The 12,934-nt window shown below is 49.0% G+C and overlaps 1 protein-coding gene across 3 annotated transcripts in view; it reads right to left on the minus strand.

The window, feature by feature from the left end:
* LOC310647907 (solute carrier family 2, facilitated glucose transporter member 1) overlaps positions 1-12,934 on the minus strand; it is a 34,881-nt gene that overhangs the window by 14,608 nt on the left and 7,339 nt on the right. The window contains exon 2 of one of the 3 annotated variants that reach the window (XM_083375480.1): positions 10,480-10,671. The exons of 1 other annotated variant lie outside the window; for it this stretch is intronic. In XM_083375480.1, coding sequence (XP_083231606.1) covers positions 10,480-10,542 — 63 coding nt within the window. In that variant the 5' untranslated portion in view covers positions 10,543-10,671. Of the gene's footprint in view, positions 1-2,640; positions 2,977-10,479; positions 10,672-12,934 lie in introns of those variants that run through there. One more of the 3 variants, XM_083375481.1, reaches the window with a different exon arrangement.

A 12,934-nucleotide genomic window follows, 5' to 3' on the forward strand; every position in this document is an offset into this window, starting at 1 on the left:
AGGGGGTATGTTTCCTCCTGCAAACGGGGCTCTCCTTCCTCCCCCCCTTGGAAAGTCACCCGCAGTGGCGTGCTCCCGACTGTCACGTCTCCCAGAAGCCGTTCCAACCCCAGACTCTGCCAAAACTCCAGTCCGGCTCTTCACGGCCGCTGGGTGTCCCCTCCCTGCTGGCCGGCTTTGTGGAGCTGAGGGTTGTGTGGCCTCTGTGCCGAACACACCACTTTTATTAACAAAAAGGGGTGGGTGGGTGGGCAGAGAGAATTGAGGCCAAGAAAGCAGAAGGTCCCTTTGCGGCAGGCTCAGCCATTTGCAGGGCCCCTTCCTTCTCCAGCCAAGCAAGAGAGACCAGATAAAAGGTCCTTTTGAGAAAAATGCCCAACAGCCACATTTTGAAATAGAGGGAAAAATGGCTTCAAGCTACAAGGAAGCCAGGATGCTTAAAAGGGGGCTGCTCTGCTCTGGGGAAGCCACTCAAAAGCAGACTGATGCAGTTTGCAAATTCAAAACAGAAGCAAATTCAAAACAGTCCCTCTTTAAGCAATTCACAGAATAACAGAGTGGGAAGGGGCTTCGGAGATCGTATAGTCCAACCCCTTGTACCTTGTACCATCCCGGAAAAATGTTCTCCATCACGCAAGGGTGAGATTTGGCTTCCTACAAGCCCTGCAACACAGAGCAAAGGATCCAGTTTGGGGCGGTGTTGTCCCCTGCTTTTTTTCCTTCAAAAATGTTTTACTCTGTCTTCCTCACCATAACTCCCGTGTAAAGCCCCCCCCCCACTTTGCATCTACGTTGGACCACTTCCTATGAAGCTCGCACAGAACTTCAAATATCCTTTGAGGGCAAGGGCTGCACTTGTTTTCAGTAAATTTTTAAAACGTGGCACGTGTGGGCCTAACATGGATGTCAGGGGCACGGCTGCAGGGCTGAAGACCCTCTTTTCCACCCGGTTGGTGGTCCCTGCGTTGAAAACCGACTTCAAAGTATCCTGCTGTAAAAAAAAAAGTTGGATTTTGGTGGACAAAGAGATACCCAGACCTCCCCAACACAGGCAGAGGTTTGTCTCAGATCTGGTTAGGAAAACTTTGCTGTTCTCCAACAAACGTGGTAAAACCAGGTCATTAACGAGCCAGTTTACTGGAGTTAAAAGACATCCCCCTCTTTTGTCCTTCTCCTGCAATTTCATGCTTGGCATAACTTAAAGTAAAAATAAAACAAAAGGGAAAGTTTTAAACAAACAGCCTCTGAGCAAATATAACGGATGCTTTAAACCAGAGGTCCCCAACCTTTTGGGCACCAGGGACCGGTTCCGTGGAGAGAGGTTTTTCCAAGGATCAGAGAGTGTGTGATTTTGTGTGCTGCCTGCATCCTATGGATGAGGTTTTGCTTGTTTGTGCAGACTGGTTGCTGGCATGCTGTGGTCCACGGACCGGGGATTGGGGACCCCTGCTTTAAACTCATTTAAATTCATCCTGCTGTTGACCTAAAAATCTCTGCTGGTTCGTTCTTTCTTTTTCTTTCTTTCTCTCTCTCTCTCTCTCTCTTTCTGTTTTTCTAAATTGCCAGTCTCCCTCAAAACAGGGGACTGGGCATTATACAATATAATATAACCAATCAATAAACCACACAAATTAACATTAGAATTAAAAATTCAATTAAGATTTTTCAAAATTAGCTTTTCCCTCCGTAATCTAAAAGCCCCAAACTCAGAAAAGGATAAAATACGAAAGTTAAAAAAAAAAGTGGAAAAAGTCACCATCTCTGAACAAGCACCGCACTGCGTAAAAATATTAGGAGTCTGTAGTGGCCCTTTTCAGATTAACCCAGTTTATTTTATTGGTTAGTGCAAATGTTTCCGCCTCTGATTTCTGCCTGCTGTTTGCCAACAAACGTTTTCAACTTAAGTTGAAAGTGGGGACCCCCCCCTCGCTTGCCAACGTTGGCGGTCATAGAGGGGGGATCGGACCCCCAGTCCAGAACAATGACTACTCCCCCAGACTTTCCAGGGTTAGAGACAAACTTTACACCAAATTTAATCCTGCTTAGTCCTCTGTAGCTTCCCACGACCAAGCACCCGCCCGCCTTCTCCAACTGCTGCAATTTTTATTCAGACGTGGGCAGCTTTTTTACATAAGGAGAAAGTCGGTAGCGGGCGTCCCCACCAACTGAATCGCTCGAAGGGGGGCCGGACGAGGCGGGACGGCGGCAAAGAGGCTTCCCCGGCCGCGCAACCCGGATCTGCCGCGCGTCAAGGCTGGCAGGGAGGAGGAAGAACACGCGGGAGGAGGAGGAGGAGGAGGAGGCCTCGGAGCGCTCGCCTCTCGCCCTCCAGCCGCTTTTTCCTTCTCGCCCTCCGAGGCGCGCTCCCACCCTCCCATCGCTCCTTTTCTATCACTTCTCCTCCTTTTCCGTCGCCTCTTCTCGCATGCCTCCTCTTTCAATTTTTCTCTTCCTCCATCACTCTTTCTTTCTCTCTCCCGCGTTTTCTACCACTCCTCCTCCTCTGCCTCCCCCACCCAGCCAGGTTAGCCGGCGGCTGGTCCAGGGTCCTGAAAGCGGGGCCGCTTGGCCTGCCGCTTCCTCCGCGCTCCCGGAGCGCCTCCCCGGGACGGCCCCGGCCGAGGCCCCCGCCCGGCTCACCTTCCCCTCCGAAGCCATGGCTGCTCGGCTCTGCTCGGCTCGTCAAGGCGGCGCCCGCCGCTGGAGCGCTGCTGGGGGGCGGCGAGGCGGCGGCTTCTCCCCGGCTGCTGCGAGCGAGGCTGCGAGCGGCAAGAGCGGCGTCCGGGGCCCGGCAGCGGGTTAAGAGGCGATTGGCCGGCGGCGGAGGTGTGGCGGGGGCGGGGGGAAGGTGGGGCTGACGCGGCGATGACGTCGCACCGTCGCGGGGGCTCGCCCGCCCTCGTCCCGGCCGGCAGAAGGAGCGGCCCGTCAGGCTGGAGCCCTCCCCGGATGGGCCCGCGCTCCGGAGGGGGCCTTTAACCCGGGTCGCAACTCCGCAACCTGGCTTCTTCGCAATTAACCTGGTTAACTCTTTTCCTCGCCGAGGACCGCAATTCACAGAATCCCCAGGCGGGCTTTAAGAGACTTCTGCTCCCAGAATGGCTGCCGAGTTCTGGCAGGTGAAGTCCACACGTCTGCAAGTTGCCGAAGTTGCGTCCTCCCTCCTGCCCGTGCCACAAATTGTGGTCAGCGTGGTACACCCTTCGGACTCACTTTGGTGACTAACGTCAACCAGGAATGTCAATTGTCTTGGTGAATAATCAGAATTCTTGAAATCTCACCAGGGAAAAGTCCCACCAAAGTTACCCCAGCCTCCTTCTGTCTCCTTCCGGGCTCCTGGGAGGGTCACACCGGTTCCTATCACAACTTTATTTTGGGGGGACCCGTTGCAAACCCGTTGCAACTTCCTAGTTCTGTTTTTTTTTTAAACTTTCTGATATAACTCAGGCGTGGTTTTCTGTTTCAGCCGATTCTGCTTAGCAATTATCCTCCAGTAATGTCAACAAGCCAGCTTATTTGACAGAATCTTTGTCTTCAAAACAATCTTGATTTCAGGTAGACCTCAACTTACGACCATTAGCGACCAAAGTCACGACGGCATTGGAAAAAGTGACTTAGGATCGTTTTTCATTCTTATGACCCTTTGCAGCACCTCCGTGGTCAACATTCGAACTCTTGGCATTCCGTAACTGAGCTGCCGTCTTTTCCTAAGGGGGGAAATTTTGCAGTGTAAAAAGTGAACTTCTATTCATCTTGCAAGCGTGGGGTGGGAATTAAGCCTGACAGTCTAATTTTAAATTTAACCACTGCGACGTTTCGCTTCTATATCTTTCTTCTGAAAGTCAGACATTTAGGTTTTTTGCTCTCTTTTTCTCTTTCGGCTTGAAAAGAGATGAAACTGCAGCGCAACAACGCGTCAGCCCAACGGACCGTATTCTACTCAATAAATGCATTTCTTCCTAACTTCCCCTCGTGGGTCTTCCCCGAATTAAAAAGCAGGTGAACAACATCAAAGAGGAAGTGAGGCTTGCTCCCTGCAGCAAGGCACATTCTTAAAATTCTGCTGAAAGAGGAAATGACTCATTAACCTTGATCCTACTAATCAGTGAATTTGCTATAGATTGCCAAAGTAATGCCTTCCGTCGTAAATATGAGCCAGCTGCCAAGTGTCCGAATTTTGATCAGGTGACCGTGGCTGTACGTGTGAAACATACTCCCAAGTCGTTTTTCCCCCCCAGGGCTGTTGTAACTTTGAATGGTCGCTAAATGAACGGTTGTAAATCAGGACTTCCTGTCCTGGCTCCTGAGTTAGCTAAAACATCCACATGCAGAAGCCGAACACGACTTTCCTGGGAAAAGCTCCAAATAGTATTTAACAGCCGGTCCTCTAGTCACCTTCAGGACTGGGGGGGGGGCTATTCGGCCTGGGTCAGCCCCACCCTGGGACGGCCAATCAAGAAGCCCTTTCCTTGCTCACCCATTAATGCAGTCATTAAGGTCGGAGGGCAGGAAGCACTTTCTCTCAGCTCTCTGGTCAATAGTCCGCGAGGAGGCCCATCTATTTTTAAACCCAAGTGTGACCTGGCTGAAAAAATTACCGACAAAAATACAGGTGGTCCTCAACTTACGACCACAACGGAGCCCAAAATTTCCATCACTAAGCGAGACATTTGTCAAGTGAGCGTTGCCCCATTCTACCACCTTCCTTGCCACAGCCCTTAAGTGAATTGCAGCTGTTGTTAAGCGAGTCACCCGGTCACTGACTTTGTTTGTCAAGGGAATCGCCTGACATTTTTGCAACTGTCATAAATACAAGTCAGTTGCCAGGCCTCTGAATTCTGATCGGGGAGATGCTGCAACAGTCCTAGGTGTGAAAAGCGACCTAACTTCAAACGGTCACGAAGCAAACTTTTGTAAGTCGAGGAATGTCTGGTTTTTTTCCTCGGCTTCTTGCCCAGGTGGGAAGCACAACACTGGAAGAATGTCAACGAAGAAATTTGGGCCCCAACAAGTGTCCTGGTCAGGAGGCCTCAGAGTCAGCAGCTTTGAGGAAAGAGCGGTTGGGATCGTGCAACCCATGTGTCACTTGGCACAACTCAGCACCGACAAGTCTGGGATTGTGTGTGAGCATCACATGCCTGGAAAAAGATAAAGCTGGTGGGGATTGTCTGGAGATTAAAAAAAAATATATGAAATTTCCTTTTAGGGAAGTAGATTTTTGTGACAAGCAAAGCTGTCATGTCCTGAGGGGAAAAAAATAGACTTTGCAGGAAATTTGACTGCACGCAACAAATCCCTTTGGCATTTGATTCTGAAATTCCCGTTAAAGGAGGAGAAAATTTGGGCAAATTCTCATGTAGCCTGAGGGCTGTTTTACTGCTTACTTGTGAACTGATGGGGGACCGGCTTCCCACCCTTTGAGCAAATTTAGCCATTTTCCTCCAACTTGGAAACTTTAAGAGGTGTGGACTTCAACTCCCAGAATCACCCAGCCTTCAAATGGGGTTGGACTAGAAGACCTCCAAGGTCCCTTCCAGCCCTAGGATTTTATGAACCCCGTGATCAAGGCAGGAGACCTTATACCATCCTGGTCAAGTGGCTGTCCAGACTTTTCTTGAAAACCTCCAGTGATGGAGCACCCACAACTTCGGTTGGCAAGTGGTGTATTGAGGAGGCCTTGCAGTTGAACACGGATGTCCTTGTAGATTTATCTGAGCAATGCTGATAAGGTGCAACGAAGCCGCTTCAGTTTGTCTAACTTTTCCAAACAGGGTTTATGACTTTGCAGGCTGGGCACCAACCGTTTTTCTGTTTCTTTCCCTTAATTCCCGCTACAAAGTCCATCTATGAATCTCATCCTGGAAGGAAAATCAAACGAAAACAAAACAACAGGACAGGACAGAACAAGACCAGTTCAATCCTGGGGCTAAAGTTATGGACTGTAATTGAGGGTTGTCCAGGAAGAGGCTTTTATATATGCCACTCACCCGAGGGTTATTGTTCAAACTTTTCATCGCTGCATTTCCCACCCCCTTAATTAAGGGCAAAAAAGGAAGAAGAAGAAAAAAAGAAGCATCCAATTTTGTTAATTCTACCAGGGCAGGAATCAGCTCCAGGAGACATGAGCAAACTTTAAATCTGCCCTGGCAGGAACTCAGCCTTGCTGGGAAAAATATTCTGCGGATTTTTGAAAGACTTTAAAAACTTCAATTTGTCTCCTGCGTGGTTTAGCGGGTCCTGTGAATGCAGGGGGGCTTATTCAGTCAATCAAAGCTATGCAAACCACCATTCCTAGTTTAATGCTGGAAAATTTTGCCTGCTGACGATATCTCGTGGGTTGGTGCTGGGATTCCAGCAGAAACTGCTCATCGCCATAATGATAATAGCTAGGAATTTTGGTCTAAAACAAACCAATATTCTCCTGCCAACCAAGATATGGTCTATCCTGCTTCAGGAAATATTTCAAGATCAAATTTTCAACCGGCTTCCTCTTCACTTCTCTTTTTAAATTGCAGGTTGCTTTCTTATGCAATGTTGATTTAAATATTTTATGTCTTGAACTGTTTGGTCTAATGCCAGGTTTTGATAGCGTCTGGAACCGGCTTCGGGGCCTTTTAGCTATAATAAAATTGAGTTGAATTGAGCAGGAGAAAGTAAAAGGAACTCTGAATTAAGGAGGTCAAAGAGAACAAACATGGGAAGGGGAACATCCTTCTGGCTGATGCAAGGGGCTGTTCATAGATCAGAAAGCATGACTCAGCTCAGCATCACGTGGACACCGGTGTAGCCCAGCAGTGGAGATGCTGGCAGAAGGACAGAGTTGGGAGGGACCTCGGAGGTGGTCTACTCCAGCCCCCTGCGCAAGCAGGAGGCCCTATAAAATTCTTCCAATAACTTGGCCCTTGGCCTCATTTATTAGGTCCATCAAGTTGGCGTCGTCTCTCAGATACATTTTCTCCATCATGATCTGTCCACAACCTAGCCTTTTGGATCTCCCCAAAGTGCCCACATTAGCGCTTTGATTGAGCCCATCCACCTCACCACTGGGGGTCGTCTTCTTCTCTTTCTTCCCATTGATCAATCAATCGATTGTTGATTATTAGATTGGACAACCCCTTGTCTGAAATGGCGTAGGGCCTCCTGCTCGAGCAGGGGGCTGGACTAGAGGACCTCCAAGGTCCCTTCCAACTCTGTTATTCTCCCAGGATGGGGAATGGATAAAATCCATTTTCTTTAGAAAGGAAAAGCTAGAAAAAAAGCCGTGCCAAATAAAAGAAAGTAGGAGGGACGTGGAAAATCAGAAATTAACCACACCATTAATCGGATTGCGATCAGCGCACCACCCAAAGCCCGTGGGCTAATTTCAACTGTTTCTTTGCGGTGTTGCAAAAATTCCATTTAATGTGGTGTCCCTTCCAATCTGCACCTCCTAAAATTTCAGATGCTTGATCAGCTGCGGGACCACTTGCTGATTCCCAGCGCAAAGATGCAGGAAGGCCTCTTCCACAGCAAAACCACCCATTATTCCCCCAAATTGCCATGTCTTTTGCAAGCACTCAGGCCTGGAAAAAACCCCAGCCAAGCAGCATGAAACATGTCTGAACTCATTCTGCAGAAAAACACACCAGCTGCAGACACCTTGGAAGCATCTGCCCACGCTTGCAACCCGCACCCCAAAACAGTGGAAAATTTGGCAGAGGTGAAATACCGGACGTGGAAATGGCTCACTTTCCCCCTGGGGTGCCCAAATTCCCATCCCTGTAACAACATTTCAGCTTAATATGTAAAAGCTTAATCCGTAAAACCTGGAATTGGGAAAAAAAATTTAATTAAAAAAACTAACATGATGGGCTATGGAACTATGGGATAACCTTACCAAGGAACTCGAACCAGGCCAACCATTGGCTCAGGTTTAACGTCGCCTTTTCCCCATGCAGAGAAAGTAGCTAGAACGTTTTGCATGCTGAATTGCCAGCCTTATCAGTTACAGGCAGAAGGGTGAGGATTGTAATATTTTAATAAGGAAGCCCACAATTTCTTTATTGCCCATTGCTTGTGAAGGATCACGTGTTCCATCACCATAGGCTGTTAAGAAGAGCCTGGACAGCCATTTGTCTGAAATAGTTTAAGGGTCTCCCACTTGAACAGGGGGCTGGACTAGAAGGCCTCCAAGGTCCCTTCCAGCTCTGGTATTCTGTTTTGGTACTGCAAATGTGTATCAAAGCTGTGCCAATTTGTGTACTGGGTGGCACTCTGGATCTGTGATGTATACCTCTTTGTGCTGTGCAGAATAAATAGGTTGCTAATTGGCTACGTTGCACCTGGGAAGAAAAAATATCCCACATTTCTCTGGGCCAGATCATGGCTTGATCATCCATACCATGAAATCAACCACATATATATATATATATATATATATATATATATATATATATATATATATATATATATATATATATATATATATATATATATATATATATATATATATATATATAAATAAAAGCAGACATTTGCAAGTCTGATTGCACCATGTGTTTCCCCCCCCTTCTTATAATCCAATGAATTACAGAATAACAGAGCTGGAAGGGACCTTGAAGGTCTTCTAGTCCAACCCCCTTTTCAAGCAGGAGACCCTAAACCATTCTGGACAAATGGTTGTCCATTTCTCTTCTTAAACACCTCCAGGGATGGAGCACCCACAACTTTTGGAGGCGACCCACGTGTGATCGTCTTGGGGTGGTTATCTGCCTGTTGCGGACTTCACAGATGTTTTAATTCTGGCTGCCTTGTGTATCTCCATCAAGGTCATCCACCTTACTTTATGCTCTCCCATATCTCTGCAAAAAAAAACCCAACCCAACTACGCAGGGAATTCCTCTGATCCTCATACCCACAACCTCTGTTGACTGCACACACATCCAGCGCGTTGCAAAAATGTTGTTTTGTCCCTTTGTGCAGGAGGGCCAGGAACAGTGCCTGCCAGCAGCCCTTCCCCCACCATAGGCAAGGCCGGTCGGCCCCACTCTCTAGGTGGCCCTGGAGGCTTCCTCCCTCTCTGGTTTCCATGCCTACAGACCAGGATCTCTTGAGCTGGCCTTAGAAACCCACCAAGCCTGCTGCAACTAAGTTTCATCTGCCTGGAAGTTTCTCTCCATCTTACTGTGAGCCCATTACAAGCCAAGATCCTCAGATCTTAGAAGGAGGGAGACACAGAAACAGCCAGGCATGCAATGCTAGGGCTGGGAGGGTCCCCTGAGGTCATCCAGTATGCCCCCTGCCCAAAATAAGGCCTGTTGAGGAGGGAAGAAGGAAAAACTCTCTTAGATAAGAGCTTAACAGAAAGACCTTGGGGGTCTTCTAGTCCAACCCCCTGCTCAAGCAGGAGACCCTCAACCATTCCAGACAAATGGCTATCCAGTCTCTTCTTGAAGACCTCCAGTGATGGAGCATCCACAGCTTTTTAAACCATTCCATTTATCAGAAAATTCCTCCTTAGTTCCAGGTCGCTTCTCTCCTTGGTTAATTTCCATCCGTTGCTTCTTGTCCTGCCTCCTGGTGCTTTGGAGAAGAGAGTGACACCCCCCCCTCTCTTCTTTGTGGCAGCCCCTCAAATACTGGAAGATGCTATCCTGCCAGCCCTAGTCCTTCTCTTCCTTACACTAGACATCCCCAATTCCTGCAAGAGCAACTTGAGTGACACCAGCTTTCTGATGGACCTGCAAGGTTTCTGCTCCTGAGGATTCGGCCGGGGAGAGACTCAACAGCCACTTTGAAAAAAGCCCTAAACGAAATTGCATGCACAGGGGAACCCAGTCGATCCCAGGATTGTGAACTTGCTCGATCAGGTTCCAGCAGAACAAGAGACCCGAGAACAGCAACCGTATCTGACAAAATCACCTTATTGGGTATTGATCGATGGCTTTCAGTCTGAGCAGAGGCAAAAATAGATTTTTGTTATTTGCAAAGGTCGCTGGCGAAACAAACCCTCGTTCCTTAAAAGCGGAATTTCCCCAGAATGTAGCCAGGCAGGCCTGGCATTTGCGAATGGACCAAACTTGGTGATTCAGGTCTGAAAATAGCAATTTAAAGAGCGCAGAGGAAATCCGTTGGGATCCGCTCCTGTCCCTAAAAATAAGTGACAGACAGTCCTCGACTTAACAAAAGTTCGTTTAGTGGCCATTCAAAGTTACCACAGCACTGAAAAAGAGGTGACAGGAGCGTTTTTCACACCTAGGACCGTTGCAGCATCACAGGTTCCTGTGATCAAAATCTATCTGTCTGTCTGCCTATCTAACATCATCATCATCTAATTTATTTAATTTATATGCCTCCCACCTTGTCCAGAAGTGACTCTAGCCAGCTCACAAACATTAAAACTACCACACATTAAAACAATAAAGCAAAATCTTCTATCCGTTCCGTGCCCTCCAAAATTGTGCACAAAATTGTGTACAATTCAGGGGCCACCACTCTTACCTCTTCTTCCATCCCGAGGCATGAAATCCTATCCAGCTCCAGATTTTTAACCTCCTTTTCCATCCGTCTCTCTTGTCAGGCAGGACAAGAGACAAGGGACACCACCAGGGAGAAGAACGTGGCGTCGCCGGTGGGAACCGACACCTGCCCGGCTGGGCGGGTTTTTTGCTTTGGAAAAACGGCTGGCCCTAGCTGGAAGAAGAATGTCTGGTTTAAACCGTGTGGCTGAAGCTACAAAGCTACAAAGGTCCAAAGGCTTACTACACGAGGGAGAAGCTGCAATGAAATCCAAATTTTGTGTGCCCCCCTTTTTTTGTTAATTTATTCAGGGAATCTTGTTTCTGCCGTTGGCCAGGCAAATCACCAGCCTACACAGGACGCCTCTGCAGAGCTATCTACGAAGCAAAGGACACCGGTGAATTCAGGGGCTAAAATTCATTTCTTGCTCGACCGGTTCCCGGCATCGGTGGCAGACTAGCATGTCCCTTCCTGTTCTTGCATCAGGGATCAGCAAAATCTGATATTTTTTTTCCTCCTTTAGCTGGCCTGGCACCTGGCTTAAAAACAGGGCAAAGGTGCTCCGAGCCGATCCAGAAAGCTGCCTCCTCTTTGCAACCCACTCTGCTGAAAGGATGCTGTTGGGGAAGGGAATCTGACCGGGATTAAGGCGTCAGGAGCAGGCACGGGACACTTGCCCTGTGCTGGCTAATTTTAGCACCCCCTCCTCGCTCCAGGTCCCCTTGGCACGGGGCTCCGTTGCTGGCATGGTGGGCACCTCCCCGTGTCAGAAATACTCTTGATACTCGAAAGGTCCCTCCTGTCGGGGTCATTGGAACGAATCATGCCAGATTCTTGCAAAGCAAGGCACGGCTTTCCGTTTTAAATTTAAACCATAAATAAGTACAAAACAGGCAGTCCTCTTCATACGGCCACTGGTTACGACAGCCCTGAAAAAAAGCCTCATGACATCTCCTTCCACCTACGACTGTCACAGCATCCCCGGGGTCAGCCGGTCAAAATCCAGGCGCTTGGAAATTCAGGCATGTCTGTGTGACGGCTGCAGCATCCCAGGCTCAAGGGATCAACATTTGTCATCTTCCCGGCCAGCTTCCCACAAACAAGGTCAACGAAGGGAAGGGGGATTCTCTTAATGGCTGCACGTACCACTTAACAATGATGGCAACAAAAAAAATGGCTGGGGAATTCTGGGAGTTAAAGTCCACACATCTTAAAGTGGACAAGGTTGAGAAACTTTGAATAAGACAGGGGACTGGACTAGAAGACCTCCAAGGTCCACTGGTTAATTGTTTCTCCTTAATTCCATGTTTCTTTTCTCCTGTAGAATAGGCTGACCCCCCCCCCCCACCCCCTCTTCTTTGTGACCCCAGCCTCTCTGCAGAAGGCCCAGCCGGGAGCCAAAGGCTTTGCTTTCTTTGCCACAATTATTTATGTATTTAGTGTAAGACATCTACAGAGGTCACACAATCCCCACAATCCCCAGCCAGGATTCGAGGTGAACCATGATCAGGAAAAGGGGCCACGAAGTCCAAGCCGGAAGACCAGGAGAATCGTAGGACTTTCCGACTTAAAAAGAAAAAAGGGATTGCAACCTCAAGCGAGGATGGCTTAAACTGCAGCACCAAAGAAGGAAGACAGTGCACGCACAAGGGGAGAGGAAAAAAACTCTCACACACATTTGTAGCCTGATTGGATTCTCCCCTCCGGCTGCAGCCGCCTCAGTCACTTGAGCGTGCCAATCCGGGAAAGGTCAGCCTTCACGCGCACAATCCCGCATGACACCCAGGCAGGCAGCCAAGCGGCTTGTGGGGTGGGAGTTTGGGGGGGCAGGGTTTGTTGCAAGCTCTGGCAAAGGGGGACACCGGGTTCCTTCGCCCCATTTTAGGGGAACTCCAGCCAAATTTGGGGAAGGCTTTGCCTTCGGCAAGGGCTCCTTGAGCTGAAAACTTTACGTACCAAAACCAAAGCAGGATTTGCCAGAGTTTTCCCTTGCTCCGGGGCCCAGCTTTTCACCCCTGGGGGGCCACAAGACCAAGGGAAGGACAGGAATGCGAAGGGAGGGAGGGAGGGAGGTATTCTCAACCATCTTTGAGCCACCTGCTCACCCAATCTGTGTGAAAACATCACCCTCCTCCTCCTCGCCCCCACCTTCCCTGAAATTCCCTAACCCTTTGAAAGAAACTTCAAAGGAAGAGTTACTCTCATCTTCTCAGCCGAGAGAGAGCCGGGAAAGTTTTCCTAATTTGCGGTTTTCTTCCTTAGACCAGAAAATCCCTTTGGCATCTGGAGGAGCATCGCCCAGCCGGGGCCAACGCCCGGGGGGTGGGGTGGGGTTGTGGGCTCCTAGGAGGGGCCTTCGCTCTGGGTGCTGCAACGGCTGCAGGTGTGCCCAGGTGTGCCCCGGCCATGCCAGACGTTACAGCATCTGCACCGGGCA

Source organism: Vipera ursinii (assembly GCF_947247035.1).
Source record: "Vipera ursinii genome assembly, chromosome: 17".
Taxonomy (NCBI): Eukaryota; Metazoa; Chordata; class Lepidosauria; order Squamata; family Viperidae; genus Vipera; species Vipera ursinii.